Source organism: Pantherophis guttatus, chromosome 1, assembly GCF_059756535.1.
Source record: "Pantherophis guttatus breed Tessera chromosome 1, ASM5975653v1, whole genome shotgun sequence".
In the NCBI taxonomy this organism is placed as follows: Eukaryota; Metazoa; Chordata; class Lepidosauria; order Squamata; family Colubridae; genus Pantherophis; species Pantherophis guttatus.
In genome coordinates, this window is record NC_142063.1 from 153,004,616 (window position 1) to 153,024,031 (window position 19,416).

Below are 19,416 nucleotides of genomic sequence, written 5' to 3' on the forward strand. Positions count from 1 at the left end.
TGCCATAAATTATTTGTGTCAACAAAAAAGTCAGTTCAAGGTCCAGTCAAAAATTTAACTTTAACAAAAATTTCAGAGATAAAAAAATTCAGATGTACTAATGAAGAGGACCCAAGATAAAATGTCCATTGACATAATAGTTTTACGTCTAATCTTTATCAAAAACGAAACACCTTATAATCAGAGCTGTATATGCTGTGCAGACTCTGAAGGAAGGAGACGAGTCAACATGACACCATGCCGCTCAATCCCAATTAGCTGACCCAGGATTATCATGATTGATGGCATCAAAAGCTGCCAAGAGGTCAAGTAGAGTAAGGATGGACACACTATCCACATCCTGCCCATACTAGAGGTTATCCAAAAGCATGGCCAATGCCATTTTCATCCTATACCCAGGTCTGAATCCTGACTGATATGATTCAGATACTCTGTTTCCTCCAAGGTCCATCTTCTCTACCAACTTCCCCTCAAAAGGGAGATGAGATACTGGACAAAACCGTCTAGTGGGATCTAGCTATGGCCTCTAGAGGAGGGGGTGAACCAAGGACTCTTGAAGAGGTAAAGTAACAATCCCCTTCTTTACAGAAAAAATAATCACTCCCAGAATCCACTCACACAACATCCCCCAGCCTGTTTTAACAAGCCAGGAGCAGTGATGGGTTCTAAAAATTTTTACTACTGGTTCTGTGGGTATGGCTAGGTGGGGGATGTGACTGATTGGGCATGGCCAACATGACATCACTCACGCACTCAGTCACATGACCCTCCCCAAGCCACACCCACAGAAAAGATGGCTAAAATTTTTGGGACTTTTTTACACTTTTTTTTTGGACACTCTGGCCCCATATCTAGGTCAGGATGCGGTGGGGTGGCGGTGGTCGTCTCGGTTTTCCCTCCATTGCCCTTCCAGGCTGAAAAGCGCCCCTTCTCACCTCTGATGGGCCTTCCCCATGGTTGCAGCCGGAGCAACCCACTCCGCCGGCTCAGAGCAGCAAACTCAGGTGCAGCCCAGACGAGCCGAGGAACTGCGGGGAGCTTCCCATATGTTGCATCCCCCTCCCAGCCTTTGCCCCGCACCGCTGCACCGTTTTTGGGCGCCCAGCTTACCGGGCTGCCCCTGTCCCTGTCGCGGATCTAATGGCAGCGGCTTCAGGAGGCGCTGGCGGCCCGGAGGCGCTGGCAAAGGCTGGGAGGGGTGTAACACACGAGAGGCTCCCCGCAGTTCCTCAGCTTGTCTGGGCTGCACCTGAGCCCGCTGCCCTGAGCCAGTAGATGGAGGCTCTCCTCCCGAGCCAGATCTTTCTGGATTTAACTTTGAGGCGCAGCTCATGGCTGCTATATTTCGCTGTGCTGCGCTAATGAAGGGGAAGAAACAGCCACTGGAGAGCACACAGAGCTGCTCCAGTCCACGTGTTCTTCAGGTCAGCGGCTGTTTCTCTCCTTCGTTGCTCTTTATGGGAAAGCGTTTGGCGCAGCACAGTAAAATTTAGCAGCCATGAGCTGCGCTTTCCTCCAAGTCTCATTTGGAAAGCTCTGTGCAGAGAGAAGCACCTGTTTCCCTCTGCCGCCCACAGCGCTCAGAGGAAAGCACGGCTCATGGCTGCTACCGGGCTGCTCCAATCCCTGTCACGGCTCCAACAGCAGCGGCTTTGGGAGATGCTGGCGGCACGGAGGCATGGGCGAAGACTGGGAGAGGGTGCAACACACAGGGGGCTGAGTCTGCTCCCCTTCGCCTCCCCACACTTGTTTACCCGTCCCAGAGAGCTCGGGCTGCGCTTCCCTCTGACCTGGCCACCTGCCTCGCCGGCTTCGCTCCTGAGCCAACTCTTCTGCCCTTGGCTTTGCAAAGCAGCTCTCAAAGAGAAAGAAGCGGGCGTGGTGCACCCAGAGCTGCTTCTTCTTCACAACAGCCGAGGACTTCTTCCGCTTGGAGTTCCAAGCTGGGGGGGGCTGCAATGGCAGCAGCTTTGGGGGCTCCTTCCCTCAGTGGTTCGTTTTCTTTTACCTCGTCTTGACGACTTTGTCATTCAAGGCTCCTCCTTGCCTTTTGATCTTTCTCGGGCATAGAGAAAAGCGATTCTGTGAAGGGACTGAACCTGCTGGAAGCCGAGAGGCTCCTTTTCCAGCCAGCCACTGGCGCACAGTGCCGGAAAGACCTCCAGTCGCTGCCGCCATCTTTGCATACGCGCAGCTTTCTTCTCACCAGCTGAAGGACTTTTCGGTGCCCTGTAGCTGAAAGGCGGCTGAAAGGATTCTTTGCTCCGGTCAGCTTACTGTCCAACGGATGTGTCAGGTGGGCGAGCGAGCAGCGACCGGGGGACTGGTTCAGGGGTGTGGCCTGGCTGCCATTACTACCGGTTCAGAGAACTAGTTCCTAAAGTTACTACCTATTTGGTAGAACTGGGCCGAACCAGTAGCAACCCACCACTGGCCAGGAGGGATATAGATCTAAAGAGCAGGTGGCTGAGCTCACAGTCCTGAGGACCCTATCCACTTCCTCAAGTCCAACAGGTTCAAACCATTCCCAGATAACTGGACAAGATTCCACCCTAAGAACCTCCTTTGAACCTGTAATAAGGCCAGCATCCAACTGGGAACAAATCCAGGTGTCTTTATCTGACAGACACTGTGGAAGTTCCTCCACGCAGTTAAATGTTGGGGATATCCCTTGTAAGAGGTCCTCCTTTTTACCCAAGAACATTTGTGTCACTTGAAACAGGGTTGCAGAGCAGCAATCTGTGGACGCTATAAGAGCAGAGAAATTCTGACACTGCACCACCTTTACCACCAGGTAAGCCTTAACAGTGGCTCTAACTCATCTTTGATTAGATTGTTCCTTGTTTTTGTTATTGTGAATAGATAATCCTAATAGTAATGACCAGCATTTTTTTCCTCCCTTTCTTCCGTTTCATTCATCACCTGATGTTTCCAATTTAACTATGAGTCGTGGAAACTTAAATCCCAAAGCAAATGTTTTGAAATATTTTCAATATTTTTAAAATAAATATCTCCTAGCAGAACACTTGATATTACAGTGGAGAGGGTTGAAAACACACAGACATTAAGAATGCTTTGTTTCTAGATATCACCAGCATTTCACTGCACCACGTGGTTCACTTTTGTTATGGAGACCTACAGATTCATTGCAAAGGCACTTTCAGAAATATGGAGATAGAAATGGCGAGAAAAAGATTAATGAAACTAATTAATGCCTTCATTCATTCATTTACTTAGCACTAAATAGATACTGAGAATTCAAGATACACACCTGAGTGATTTTAAACGATAACTGTTTGGGTTGCGTAACAGGGTGGTCCCCAAAAGACAATGCTGTAGGAGAAGGGCTGTTTTGCCGAACCTAGATATACAAACAGTATTTATCATATTATCAGAACACTGGAAGAAATCTTTATAAATATCTGCATTAGGGTTTTCTATGGGTCAATGGGTGACAATCATACAACAGGCAAGAATTTTATTTTTCATTCTCTAAATCTAAAGGTATCTATGATGCACAAGAACCATGAGATATTATTGCAAAGTGGGTTTTTTTAAATCAATAAAAATAAAGCATCTTAGAAACACCACAGAGGATCAAGAAATTTACTTGATTTTTCTTGAATATAATCACTCCTGAAGAAAGAAACACTTTACAGATCGCTATATAAATGCAATAACCATGCCATGAAAGTTCCAAACACTGTTGGACAATGGAAATTCCCATGGTACTATGTTCTTTGTACAATAGCTGGTTGACTTACATTTCCCCTGCTATAAAGGAACACAATGGAAAAAAACACTGAGAGCATTTGCTCGTTTCAAATTCTTCCAGTAGCAACTATTGTCCATTACAACAAGAAGAAATTGTGTTAAGTTTCAGTAAGCAATGCAGCAACTTCAAGAAACTAAAACGGATGTGGGATGAAAGGCATTTACCACATAATAATCAGGAAACATTATTATTGCTATTGATGAACTAAGTTGATTTGTCTATTTTTAGCTGTCTGAAGCTTTATGTAACCACAACCAAAGGGACAGATAAGGACATCCAGAGAATTCACCCAAGAACAAGTGCTTGTCACTTTGCTAGATTGTTGGCTAGGAAGGATGCACTATCCATGGATACAGATATAGATGGTAACAATTTGTATGGTTTTAAAATCTCTGCTGTTCATTAAAGTAGCTTATCTGATTTCAGGCTTCTGGATGAATCTGAAAGAAAGCTAATGGTGCTCTAAGGAATTGGTAAAATATATAGCGAAATATAGTTTTCTTTTATGATAATAATGAAAGAGGAAATATTTTATCAGTGCCGAATAAAATAACCAGGACAAGAAAAAAAATGGGATGGGGATTCTTTCAGTGAATTTTTTTTCCCCAAGTAAAACTGGAAACCACAATTATTATTATTTTTCAAAAAAAATGAATACTTTCCCTTATATATAAGTCATATAATTGCAAAGACTGTTTACCTCCCTTGGATATTGCAACTTTTCTCCCTGAATTTTCAGTTTTTTTTTATTTTTTAATAGTTTATCAATGTTTTCCCCCAGTTGATGAAGCAAAAGCAACCACAAAACTCCTCAATAAAAAAAATGCTTTCATCTTCCAAGATTATGCCACTGTGAAGTAGCAGTAGGACTCAATGGACCACATTTGAACGTTCAGGACTTTAAATTTATTTAGGCTATGGAACAACATCTAGCATATTAGTTTATTTTTAGACTTCTTTCTTTATATTTCCTTGCAATGGCCCTTCATAATATGATTTTTGGCATTTCTTATAAGTATCGACTTACAAGTATCTCCTGCTACAGACCAGACATCATAAACAAAGGAAATTAATACTATTAATTCTACAGGTTTATTGCCAAGTAATTGGTCACTAAAGACATAAAACAATAGGATAAACAATTTTGCTCAAACAACATAATATAAAAACAGCCTCAGTAATACTAGTTTCAAAGATGCATGAGACATTCTGTATTGCATGCTGATCAATGATGCCTATAGATTACACTTACAGAAGAAGGGGCGGAATGTGAATTTTGAGGAGAACGAATTGCAGGAGGCATTCCTCTTACTGGACTAGACCCATTTCCACCTTGATACTAAGGGAGGAAAAAGATGCATACTTACTTAAGCGTCAGTTAATGGCAAACAATCAACTCTTATCTCTCCATTATAATTCACTATTTAAAGCAAAATTGTTGCTTTCCATCTATTGTTAGCTTTATTCTTAATATGATTATTAGATTATTATTGATGTTAATTTCAGCAAAAAGTAACACTAACAACAATAACATGATCTGACAGCTTTGTACAACAGTTTTATTTATTTTTTTAACTTCACTTTTGCTAAATTCTGAGTGGTACTAAATTCTAGACATGCCTAAACTATGCATAATGAAAGTATTAAAAGAAATAGTTTTGAAGAAACAAGTATCTTCTCAAGAGATGTAAATAACCTGCCTTGTAAGATTTTTGTTTCTTTGATTTATGTCTGACTCTAGAGTGACACTGGGCATTTCACTATATAACAGACATTATATAGTACAATATAGACAGCCAAAAGCAAGATAAACAAAGAAATAATTATATATATTGACATATAAATATATATCCAAACACTTCTCACAAGGGATCCTAGAGATCCTAGTTCAGGGCTGGGGGGGTCAAAGGTCCTCTGGAATGCCATCAGTTCCAGTTCTTGCATTATGTAACATTTATTTATTTATTTATTTATTTGTGTTTGTTTGTTTATTTGTTTAAATCTGTATGGCCGCCCACTCGCTCTCAGTGACTGTGTGACTTACAAAAATAAAAACCCAATCTACAAACAATAAAAAAAATAATAACCTCCCCCCCCCCCATGACAAAATCAGACAAGCCACTTGATGGGCTCCATCTCACTCCACCCCCAGGCCCATTGACAAAACCAGGTCTTTGGGAACTTGGAAAAGAGTGTCAAAATGGAGGTCAATTTAATCTCTGCAGGAATGTTCCAAAGGGAGGGAGCCACCACAGAGAAGGCCCTTCTTCTAGGTCCTACCAGATGTATTAGATCCTACCATAAGTACCTCCTTAGGAGAGAGGACCTGCAACATTCTTTGCCTCACTGGTCCGGTGAGTTAGGTACTATTATTAAATAGTACAAAGGAGAAACTCCATAAATAAACTGAAACAATTGCCTCAAGTTTATAAACATAGAACTAAAATTGAAGAAATTGCCATAGGTCAATGGCTTCGTAATGCATAAGGTTGAAGTAGAACAGTTTTATCCACATTCTCTGCAATCCCATACTGGTAGGTTTTTCGTAAATACTCCCATTAGAAAATTGTACTTTAGATCACATGTATAGTTTAAAACTCAGGGTGGCTTATCAAACTTTCCACGGGCTCAACTTGATCACTGCTAGCATATGTGAACCATCAAATGAACACCCTTTTAGTTCTATGTCTTCAATTCATGTATGTTGAAAGGGCATCAATAGCACAAAATCAAAACTGTATGGTTAAAAAACTGAAGACAAATTTGCCTTTCTGAAGCTTGCTATAGCTCAAGAAAGCCTTCTTAAAATTAATATAGATGTCCCATTTAAATTTTCTTTAGCACTAGTGGGTAAATCAAGATCTATAATTTTTGATATCAAGTACCATCTGGATATGAAATAAGCACAATTAAAACAAAGCTGAACTTTAATTACTAATAATATCTATAGGAAGACTATCATATCAATAATTGACTATATCAATTATTCTATAGGAATAATATCAGTGGGAATATATTTCTTGTGCATCCCCCAATCTCTAGTAAAATGTTAGAAAACCTTACACAGCTATTTCAAGGCACATACAGAGGGAAGGGAGAGAAATATTAAAGGAAAACCACATCGTGCAAAGGGAAGTCTGGTTATATACTACTGGATTCAGCCCAACACTATAGGCTATCAATGACTAAATGGAAAAGGAATCTATACATTTTTAATACACACTCCTCTCTTAATGTGGGCACAGGAAGTTAACAGAAACATTTAGCTATGCTAGTACTTTCTGTCAAACCATTTGTATATTAGTCTTTGTAAAGCTGGGGATTTCTACTTAATTTCATGCAGACAGTTGTGTTAATTTAGCCAGCTTCTCCACCAAACATCCATAATTGGATGCCTAATACAACTTCAGATTTTTTTTCTCAGCTTGGGTAAGAGAGATGGTTAGGGTTAGGGTTAGGGTGAGTTCTATCTGTATGGAAAATGATATGCCATAATTAAATCAAAGAGAAGCTGTATTTTTATCACCAGGAGCCATAACTTTTCAGGTGAGAAAAAAATAATAATACAACTTGATGCCCAAATATATGGGGAACTAGTTTTAAACAGGATAAAGAAATATAAGAAAATGCCAACTTTTGGGAGAGAAAACTGAAAACATCTAGTGAAAGGGAAGGCATCAACAATCCCCAGGAACAATACACAAGCTCTTAAACTGTTATTCTAGCATAACATCTAGAATAACATCCAAGTAAAAAAAAAACCTCTCATTATGTAGGGTCATTAAGATTGATAGGATCCTTGATTAATGTTTGCACGCTGGGATTACTGAACAAGAAAAGCAAAACTAAAACTACAAGAGTCTCTACAGTTTGCCTTTCTTATGTTTCTTGATCTCTTCAGGACCCAAGACATGTATCAGCAAACAAAATGATCTGATATACCATATTTTTGCCAGAAAATTCTACTACTGGCTTATTATTATACTGATTTAAAAGTAGATTACTACTGTAGCAACAGTAATGATATGAAATCTGAAATGTTTTATCTGTTCCAAGGGACAAGGGGAGCCTTGAAATACATATTATTCCAATCCTATCATCTTTTGTACTATCCCATTTTCCAAATATTTTTGTGCAGAAAAGATTGTCTATAATTAATATACATGAAAAGAAGACAGATAAACGAGTTTGTTATCTTTTTCAAGCTTCCATAGTTGACTTAAAAATAGAGTGGAAGTCTTTTTAATACAATCAGCATAAAACACCAAACTTATAATCCTCCTTTTGATATTTGCTATTCAGACCAAAACAAACTACAAGGCAGGTTCAAAATTGGCTACAATTCCTAAAATACCTCTCAACTATGCAGCTTAATAATACAATTTGTGGTTCAGAATACCCAATCCATTCTCATCTGTTTTAGCATTATGTTGTAAGAAAGCCTCGGTTTTTAGCTTGCCTGTTTGAAAGCCAAAAAATAATTTCACAATTTTGGATTGTGAATGAAGACAAGCTAATTGAAAGAATCCAAAACAATTATTTGCACTAAGGGCTCCACTGCTATTATAAACAATAATGGAGTGCAATCAATTATATACTTAATTATGGAAAAGTCATTAAAATGTATCAAGCAGATAACCTGGAAAAGAATGGAGGTGGAGGATATATACATTGTTATTTAAATTCAAAAACTGACTCTAGGTAGCTTCATAAACAAACAAAAAAAGAGATAAACATAAAACAATAAATAGCCCTTAATTGGCAATCAGCAATTTAAAATTATTCTCATGATGGGAAATCCAACCATTTTGACTCCAATATACAAGGCTGGGCTTAAAAGGTATTCTAATGGCCAAAAGAGTTGGGATCAATTGTATGTTGGTGGAGGAGACTGTTCTAGAGCAGGGGTCCCAACCCCCAGTCCGTAGCCTGGTGTTGGACTGTAGCCCATTTGGAACTAGGCCATGGAAGTGGTGGGCAAGTGCGCGCAAAGCGGCATTTATGAAAACGGTGTGCAACCCCTCTCCCACCCCTCCCCCCCGGTCCACTGTAGCGATTCACTTAACAACTGTGGCAAGAAATGTAGTAAAGTGCGGCAAAACAACAATTGTATTCCTTAGCAATGGAAATGTTGGTCTCAATTGTGATTGTAAGTTGAGGACTATCTACTGAGCTTACTATTCTCTGATATGGCACAATATAAGTAATACAAGAATTTAGAGTCAGTAGGCAATAGTTTGAAGCCAGCAGGCAATGGTTTGGATTGATAGTACTTAAAATAATAAGTATAATTTTGTATTCTAGGCACTTACTGCACATGAATATTTATGTATGCTATGAAACCATATTATGAGCTCCATTTTAAAACTACTTTTTAAAAATAGATAACAGGCAATTTCCTATCAAATGAAGTATACTTTAATGTATGAATACTTTTTAATCAGAATCAAAATAAAAGATCATATCAACAAAATAATTTGTATTAAAATTGAACTTACCTCAAAATAGTCACTAATTTTGTGCCCACGTCCCCCAATGTTTTTCCCTGCAACAAAGTCAAGGTTAAGAAAAAATAGTGGGATAAATTTTAAAAACTATAAACAAAGTCACTTATATTTCCTAAAAGGTTCCTTATAGTGTATTGTTTTAATTTGGCAAGTATTTAAATAAAATTTGCTAAACATATCTGAGAAAGGAAAGTATGAGAAATGTCTTTTATCAATATTTCACTATCTGAAGAAATGAACAGTATGAAGAAAAATAGATTAGTTATTTATTGTTATGTGTCTTACAAGACCAATAAAGCATTATAGTTTTAAAATATTATTTACCAATTATAAAATTAAATTTATAAAATTAAAAACGTCTAATCAAACTCCTTAATTTGAAAATATTTTCGTCTGATAATTCCAAAGGAGTTCACTTAAAAGGCCTGAAAGTCTATAAAGTAAGAACAATCTTTACTAAATGCCATCATGATAAGCTTTTTTGTTAAGTTAACATTTTATTTTGTCTCACAAAATATTTAAAATATTTGAAGGAAAAATATGAACACAATGTTAATAATTTACCTGGTAACCATAAAAGTAAAGAGTCATTCAAACCACTATCTTGTTCAAAATACCGTTAGGATCAATAACTTACTAACAACTCTGATAGATATCATTTTTGTTATAATATTAATTACGGAGGGGGGGTTGTTTGTTTGTTTTTGGCAGTCCAGCTATGAAATGTGGATAATTATTAAAGGAACCATGAAACAGAAAGAGACTCACCACAATCTTTTATACTTCAAAAAGCTGAACCTTTACTGAATGTGGCATTTTGATCAGCTGACAACTTTCATTCATACTATCAAATTGATTCTATAGTAATATATTTTACCTTGACTGCTTTCACTCTGGTTTTCTGCTTTCCTTTTTCTACCCCTCGAAGACTCCAATTGTTTTTTCTCAGGAGTCTGACAAAAAAATTTAAAACATGTTTTTTCAACAAATAAGAAGAGTTAACAAATTAATCTACATGCTGTATATCTGTACCAAAAAGAAGCAAAAAAGCATAATGTATTTCTATAACTCATGTATTACTTTTGTAATACAAACTCTGTAATTACCTATTTACCATATGTGAGTAATTACATAATTACCAAGATTACATCATTGTATTAGAACACAGAATTTATCTCAGATAATTTAAAAAAATAAAATAAAATGCTTGTATGGAAATACCAAAAATATCCTTAAATATTGGCCTCTGAACAAATACAAGTACTCTGTTATAAACAAAAAAAACCCATTAAGGGCCTTTCCACAGGGTTCATTTAAAGTCCTTTCTGTTTGTTAATGAAATTATACATTAACTTTAACCAAGGAAAGAAAAAGTGGAAACATTCCATACAGCAAAGTATGCAGCATCAGGATAGAGGTATTACCAGCATACAGACTGCACCACAGATATCAAACACAAGGTAATGAAGGCATGAATAACTATCCCCGAGAACCCCAGCTCTAAAAGTGGACATAATAGGCCGACCAGCTTGGAAATAAGCAAAGTGTTCCATAGCCACAGCCTCTACCTGGTGCTCCAATAGGAGCCATGAATCTATGAGAACTCTCAAGTTATGCACCTGTCCCTTTGAGAAGATAGATACAACTATTTTAGAGTCAGTTACAAGCAAACTTACTAGATGAACAGCAACTTCAACTTTTTGGAAGTTAGTTACAGCTTCATATTTTACAGTTTCTAGATCAGGGGTGTCAACGTTTCACGTTGGTGAAACGTCTGGGATGGCTCGGGAGTTCATGGCTTCCATGACGGCCATGGACCTGACCCAGTTAGTTCATGGCCCCACTCACGGGGGGGGACACACTCTAGACTTGATTTTTGTCTCTGGCCAGTGGTTGAGTGATCTTGTTATAGGGGATATAGATATGGAACCCTTGTCATGGTCAGATCACTCACTCCTTCGTCTGGACCTTCGTACCGCTACACCCCGCCGCAGGGAGGCGGACCCAATTAGATGGGTCCGCCCCAGGCGCCTGATGGATCCTGATAGGTTCCAGACGGAGCTTGGGCCAATTCCTGATGATGTGGCACACGACTCGGCCGAGGACCTAGTAGCTGCCTGGGACCGGGCGGCTGGTGGGGCCTTGGATCGAGTCGTGCCTTTGCGGCCTCTGACCCGGTGTCGATCCCTTGCGGCTCCTTGGTTCACCGAGGAACTGAGGGAGATGAAACGCCGGAAAAGACGCCTAGAGAGCGGTTGGAGGGCCAGTCGCGCTGAATCTGACCGAACACTGGTAAGGTCGCATATTAAGACCTACCTAGTGGCGATAAAGACGGCAAAGTTTAATTACTTTTCCGCCTCTATTGCATCATCAGGGAATCGTCCGGCCGCCCTGTTCAGGGTAACCCGCTCCCTGCTCCATCTGGGAGCGCGGGAGGATCCCTTGGAAGGCAGGGCGGAGGATTTCGGACAATACCTGCATGACAAAATCGCTCAGATCCGGGGGGACTTGGACTCTGACTGGGTAGATCAGGGCAGGGTGACGAGGAATAGTCTTGAGAATGTTATCTGGGAGGAGTTTGATGCTGTGACTCCCGATGATGTGGACAGGATCTTGGGGAGACTTAGTGCGGCCACATGTTTACTGGACCCGTGTCCCTCCTGGTTGGTACTGGCCTCCCGGGAGGTTACACGAGGCTGGCTCCAGGGTATTATCAACGCTTCGTTGAGTGAGGGTTACTTCCCCGCGGCCTTGAAGGAGGCGGTGGTGAGGCCTCTCCTCAAGAAGCCGTCCCTGGATCCAGCAATATTGGCCAACTACCGTCCTGTCTCCAACCTTCGCTTCCTGGCGAAGGTTGTTGAGAGTGTGGTCGCGCGACAGTTCCCGCAATTCCTGGAGGAAACATCCTATCTGGATCCGTTCCAGTCTGGTTTCAGGCCTGGGCACAGCACGGAAACGGCATTGGTCGCGTTGGTTGATGATCTCTGGAGGGCTCGGGACAGGGGTTGCTCCTCTGTTCTGGTCCTGTTAGACCTCTCAGCGGCTTTTGATACCATCGACCATGGTATCATGCTGCACCGGTTGGAAGAGTTGGGGATGGGGGGCACCGTGTTACGGTGGTTCTCCTCCTTTCTCTCCGACCGGTCGCAGTTCGTGTTGGCAGGGGGGCAGAGGTCGACCTCGAGGCCTCTCATTTGTGGAGTGCCGCAGGGATCGGTCCTCTCGCCCCTTCTGTTCAACATTTATGTGAAGCCGCTGGGCGAGATCATCCGTGGCTTTGGGGTGAGATACCACCAGTACGCTGATGACACCCAGCTGTACATCTCCACCCCAGGCCACCCCAACGATGCCCTTGAAGTGATGTCCCAGTGCCTGGAGGCTGTACGGATCTGGATGGGGAGGAACAGGCTCAGGCTCAACCCTTCCAAGACTGAGTGGCTGTGGTTCCCGGCATCCCGATATAGTCAGTTGACTCCATCACTGACTATTGGGGGCGAGTCTTTGGCCCCCACAGAGAGGGCTCGCAATCTGGGAGTCCTCCTGGATACACAGCTGTCCTTGGAGGAACATCTGACGGCTGTAACCAGGGGGACCTTTTATCAGGTTCGCCTGATCCGCCAGTTGCGGCCCTTTCTTGATCGGGATTCCTTGTGCACAGTCACTCATGCCCTCGTGACCTCTCGCCTTGATTACTGCAATGCTCTCTACATGGGGCTCCCTTTGAGGAGCACCCGGAGGCTCCAACTGGTCCAGAACGCAGCAGCGCGGGTAGTGACGGGAGCAGCGTGGCGCTCCCATGTAACACCGCTCCTGCGTGAACTGCACTGGCTCCCGGTGGTCTTCCGGGTGCGCTTCAAGGTGTTGGTTATCACCTTTAAAGCGCTCCATGGCATAGGGCCTAGCTATCTTCGAGACCGCCTACTGCCACCGACGACCTCCCACCGACCCGTGCGCTCCCACAGAGAGGGCCTCCTCGGGGTGCCATCAGCCAAACAATGCAGGCTGGTGACCCCCAGGGGGAGGGCCTTCTCTGTGGGGGCACCTACCCTCTGGAATCAGTTGCCCCCTGAGATAAGGAGAATCCATGACCTCAGTGCCTTCCGCCGTGCCCTTAAAACTTTCTTTTTTCAACAAGCCGGGCTGGCTTAATTTCTTTTTAAGGGTTTTATTAATTGTTCTGTTTTGCTTATCGTTTTTAATTAATGGGGCCAAATCTATATATATTTTTAAATGTGTTTTAATATTTGTATCTGGTGTTTTTATCTGGCTGAGTCCTCAGGGAGAAGGGCGGTATACAAATTCAAAAATAAATAAATAAATAAATAAATAAATAAATAAACTCAATGTCGACCCTGAAGTTGGCCAAACTGTAGCCATTTTCTTTTTGGTAGTTTTTTTTCTAGGGAGGTTTCTCTTCTCACTACTTCAGGGTTGACACAGCCTGGAGCAAAGAGGCCAGGGAGGGGGGTATAGAGATAGATGGGGTATGGTAGCCTAAATAAAATTATTTCCCCTGGGAATCAAGGACGTTGGTGCAGGTGTTTGAAAGGTGGAGACTGAGGTCACCTAGCAACTGGATTGTATGCTGATTGGACCATGTGACTGGATACTCTGGGGGGAAGTGACAAAGTTTTAATTAGGTGTAAAACTGGCGGGAACTTAGAGCCGGTTTTCCATCAGGAATGTGCCAATTTGATATGTCCCAATAAAATGTCCTTTGAGGAATTTGCCTGCCTTGGAGTTCTTATTGAATAGGAGTTATTACTTGGAACCTTGACACTCAATTTCATTGAGGGCCACATTAGGGGTGTGGGTGACCTTGGGGGGCTGGGTGGGCATGGCTGACTGGTGGGTGGGGCCAACTGGATGGGCATGGCCAGCTTGACACCACTCACGGAGCATGGCCGATTGGGTGGGCATGACCGACTGGGTGGGTGTGGCCAGCTTGATGCCACTCTCCAAACTGCTGGCATGTTTCCTCTTCGCATTGGGTAGACCAGGCCGAAGCCACACTGGCTCAATGTTTCCTCTTCGCATTGGGTAGACTGGGCCAAAGCCACGCTGGCCTGATATTTCTTCTTCCCATTGAGTAGACCAGGCCAAAGCCATGCTGGCCCAATATTTCCTCTTTGCATTGGGTAGACCTGGCCAAAGCGACATGGGCTGGCCCCTTATATTTTCCAGGGTAGCCCTATGGGCCGGATCTGATCCAACTCGCAGGCCTTGTGTTTGACACCCCTGTTCTAGATAATAAATCAAGAGATCTACTGTATCTTCTGCTTGGCCTAAGATAGATATATAATACAGGGTACCATCAGCAAACTAATAATATCTCACCCTAAACAGATGGACGAGCTATCTCAGCATTTCAACATAGCTTTTAAAAAACACAGAGAACAAAAAAATGAAACTATAGCAGCTCATATAGGAGCAGCCAAGGTCTTATTCATTCATCCATCATTACCATGGTCTGAACTGTCCACTCAGGTAAGAGTGTAATCACTATAAAATTATGCCAATCTCAGCCCTTGCAGCTGATCCAGAAGAATACTATGATTGATGGTACTGAATGCCAATGAGAAATCTAATACCAAAAAAGCTGTACTTCCTTTATTTAGATCTTGACAGAGAACATCAACAAAAGGGAGCAATGTGCCTTCCATCCCACATTCAGGTCTGATACCCGAAAGCAGCAGATCAGGGTAATCCTTCTCATCTAGCATTCCTGTATCTGCGTTCCAACCACCTTTTGCAAAATCTTCCCTAAAAAGGCATTCAAAATATTGCATATATTGTCCAGACCAGTCAGATATTTAGATGGTCTCTTCCTGAAGGAATACACCACCGCATTTTTCAAGGCTATAATATTCCTCTCTTAAGGAGTCATTAATCATGTCCCAAATCCAATCATTCCCTCAACTTTCATTGCTTGACAAAACCAGGTGGCAGGTTTCCAGCCCACCGTTCACTAAATTCATAGTTCATCATGGAATCACCCGGATCGGCAGTCAAGGAGAGGGCACAACTGGAGGTGGTATGTGAAGCTGTGTCAGATTTTATTTATTTAAAAGGTTTATATGGCTGCCCATTTTATTCAATATAGTGGCTAACAGCAACACAGAAATTATAAGGCAAGAATCCCACACAATTAAGACCATCAAGGCAACACAGCACTCTCATGCTGGTAGACAATTGTAGAGAATGAAGTAAGATGATCTTGACATATCATCTTGGCTAAACAAGAACAAGAACCCTAAACAAAAACAATTACAGAGGCAAAATGATTAAACTGTTTTTTAAGTCCAGAGTAAAGAAATAACATTCAGAAGCAATTAAGGCAGGCACCTCCATAATTCACCGGAGTAGAAGAAAGGTGATATGTATACCATAATCAGACTTGCACGATTCTATTATAACAGCCAAATACAATAGAAGTAGTTCTGGTCTTCTAGTACAGTTTTCCTGGTCTGGTTTATCTGACCTGGGCTCAACTCCTATCCTGGACAGGTGGGGGGTGGGATTGCCTCCACATTTCAGAGGTCAACCATTATTCATGACAGAACTGCCAGAAAACACTGAGTTATAGTCCCACTTTAGGCATGAAAGCCTGCTGGGAGACTTTCGTTGAGTCACTCTCTCTCAGCCCAACTCATCTTACAGGGTGAAAATAGAAGAACGTTTTGTAGGTATGTTTGCCTCCTTGAATTACTTATAAAAGTATTAAAGGCAGTGTTAGATCTATTATCACACCACTTCAGCCAGCTTCACTTTGATGGCAGCCTGCCATAAAGTATGGGAGGGGGGAAATAGGGAAGGGGAATGATAGGAACCAGAAGTGCCAACCAAAGACAACGGTTGAACGATCCAAAGACATAGGCATGGGAACGGAATGTGATCGGAATGCGAACCAAAGAGGCACCAAACTTTTAAACCGCTATCCAAAACCACCAGTTTGAACATCATTGGACATTGGGGGGCTGAGAGAAGGGGAAAACTATCAGCTTTATGAAGGAATTCTCAGATCTGGCTTTACATACACTGTAACCACTTGGTTTTAGTAAAAGTATAGAGTTTGCTACGAATAGTGTCGAGGGACTTTCTTTCCTAAATCCCCAAGCTGGGACAGGTCTAAAAGGCAGGATAAAAATAATCTTTAAAAAATCCCCAAGCGCTGACTGGAACATAGGAGTTGTTTAAAATAAATCAAAGCCCTCCCAAGGCAAATAGAACTGGTTTCATTCTTCAAATGCAGTCCTTATCTACATTTAATTTTCAGACAGTTTGAGCATAATCATAAGTCATCAGAAAATTAATATTCTTGCATTTTCAAATTATTACTATGGTTTGAATCTCAATGCTTCAACTTATAGGACATTTTCTATCAGCTGAACTGGGATAGAGGAGAGAGGGTGGTTGTCTCTTTTTCCTACAACCTCACAAACATCATCAACATCTATTCCTACAGAATTTGGGAATCTTTCAGAACAAATCTGGAGTAAAGAAAAAGGAAGAAATCAGCCTGATTTTAACATACAACCTTAACCTACATGGTCAATACCTAAATAAGTTGAAACCATTTATTAAATGGACTGCTTAATTAGAGCATTTTCAGTAATTTCTAAATCATGAAGATACAGGATTGAATATCTTGTTTTCAGTTTTAGAAATGTGAAAATAAAGTTCCCTATAGTTATTAGGTTGAAAAAAAATGTCAAATTATCACAACAACAGAAATGCAGATATACAAAAAGACAGACCTCTCTTATTTACAATTCTTAAGGTTAAAAATGTTATCAATTTAAAATAAAATTTTCAGATATTTGATCAGATTGGATTGTATTCATAATAGTACCCTGAATAAATCAACAATCTTGTAAGCAACATATCCTTTTATTCACCTAATAAATAAATAAGCTTGTTAAAACAAGTTTAAAATACATGGCTTATTCACCTTATTCTCTCCCACATGCTGTGTGTGTATATTCTTTTTTTACATAACTATTAAGAAAATTTGAATGGCTCATAATTTTATCCAAAAACTTCATTTGCTTTAAAAAAAATCAGTTAATTCACAATTAAACAATACATCATTTTGAAATAATCTTCCTGTGCATCAATTCTGACAGGATGTGCATCAGTTTTTTCCGTATCTTTAATGCAAATATTCTAATTATAATTAGCTAGGAAACCCTCTTAAATGTGTCTATCTTTTACTGAACTTGGTAATATAAATGACAGGTTAGAAATTCTCACTTAAATATTTTTAACTACTTCATACCTCAGATTCTTTGTCACTTAGAGATCCCAAGCTGCCAAAACTGTGGTTGGAACTCTCATTATTAGTTGAAGCCTAAAGAATAAATAAAAGAAAGAAAAGCATCAAATGTGTAAAATTGCTAATTGTAAATCAAATAATGCATCACTAATAGATTTCATGGTTTGAAAAATGAATGATTATACACACATACTCTGGTTATCACATGTGTAGAGCTGTGGAACAAGCAGTAACAACTGCAACTGTTTACAGAGGTCTATGTGAGAAATAAGATTCTATATGTCAAATGTAGTTACAATTATATTTTACACTATTTTTCATTATAGAAGGAAAATTGTGTACAATAATGATAATAGGTCTAATGAAATATCATTTACTAACAATAAAAAACTAAAGAGTTTAAAACCAACAATTAAAAATAAGCAAACAATTATGTCAATGAATACAATCATTTAAGAGCTAAGTAAATAAAAACATTTTAAGTTTCTTGTGAAAAACACTCCATAATAAAAGCAAGCTTAGTCTCACTGGAATTTTATCCAATAAATTGGGCAACAGGAAAGAGAATGCCCTCTCAACCACTACCCATGGTTTGGTCAGCAGTGAAGTCTGCAACAGGGGTGAAATGCTCCCGGTTCGGACCGGCTCGGGCGAGTAGGTAGTGATGGCGGCGGGTAGTTCAGAGAACCGGTAGCAAAAATCCCTGCCCCCGCCCCCCATGCCCATCTGAGCCACGAGATCATCAGAGGCTTTTTTTCTTTTAAATGGCTCTGACGATCCAAGCTCTGACGATCCCAGCTGAGTTGCCTGATTGGCAACGGGTTTTTTAAAAACCCTCTGATGATCAAGCAACTCAGCTGGGATCGTCGGAGCTTTTTGAAAGCATTTTTTTACATGGTTTTACATGTAAAAAAATGGTTTTAAAAGTAAAAAAAATTTGGCCACGCCAACCCAGTCACATTTATTTATTTTTTTTATTTTATAAAATTTGTATGACGCCCTATATCCGAGCACTCAAGGCAGCTCACAACGACAATCGACCAAGAGACTGTTAAAACCAACAAATATACATAAAAAAATCAAAAAAGTATTTTAAAAATTAAAAAATACTACCCCATCAGTCCAAGCCGGGGGATATAAATAGCCAGGTTTTTAATTCACGGCAGAAGGTACGAAGGTCAGGGGCCAACCGGAGTTCCAAGGGAAGTTGATTCCAAAGGGTGGGGGCACTCACAGAGAAGGCTCTGCCCCTGGATGTCGCCAGCCAACATTGTCTAGCTGACGGCACAGAGTAGGCCTTCTCTGTGAGAGCATACCGGGCGATGGGAAGTTGACGCTGGTTGCAGGTGGTCCAACAAATAGCCTGGACCTAAGCCATGAAGGGCTTTACAGGTTAACACCAGTACCTTGAATCTCACCCGGAGGGCAACCGGCAACCAATGCAAGCCGTGCAGGAGTGGTGTAATATGGGAGTATCGGGTCCCTCCCGCAACAACCCGCGCAGCCGCATTCTGCACCAGCTGAAGCCTCCGGGTGGTCTTCATGGGCAGCCCCAGGTAGAGAGCATTGCAGTAGTCGATCCAGGAGGTGACTAGCGCATGAGTGACTGTGTGTAGGGCATCTCGGTCCAAGTATGGGCGCAACTGGCGCACCAGGCAAACGCCCCCATGGTCATGGCTGTGATATGATCCTCCAGACTCAGCCATGAGTCCAAGAGGACGCCCAAGTTGTGCGCCTTGTCTACGGGGGGGGGCAACACCTCACCCCCAAAAGACAGCGTTGGAACCTCTTGCTCGGCCCGAGATGCCGGTATCCACAGCCACTCGGTCTTGGCCAAGTTAAGTCGAATCCTGTTACTC

General features: G+C 41.3%; 1 protein-coding gene across 3 annotated transcripts in view; it reads right to left on the reverse strand.

Moving 5' to 3' along the window:
- The window catches only part of TLK1 (tousled like kinase 1), an 82,445-nt gene that overhangs the window by 28,325 nt on the left and 34,704 nt on the right, over positions 1–19,416 (reverse strand). For all 3 annotated transcript variants that reach the window (XM_034427256.3, XM_087884728.1, XM_034427262.3), the window contains 5 exons: positions 17,561–17,632; positions 10,160–10,235; positions 9,274–9,320; positions 5,028–5,114; positions 3,272–3,361 (listed from right to left, as the gene is read on the reverse strand). In XM_034427256.3, coding sequence (XP_034283147.1) covers positions 3,272–3,361; positions 5,028–5,114; positions 9,274–9,320; positions 10,160–10,235; positions 17,561–17,632 — 372 coding nt within the window. The remainder of the gene's footprint in view (positions 1–3,271; positions 3,362–5,027; positions 5,115–9,273; positions 9,321–10,159; positions 10,236–17,560; positions 17,633–19,416) is intronic.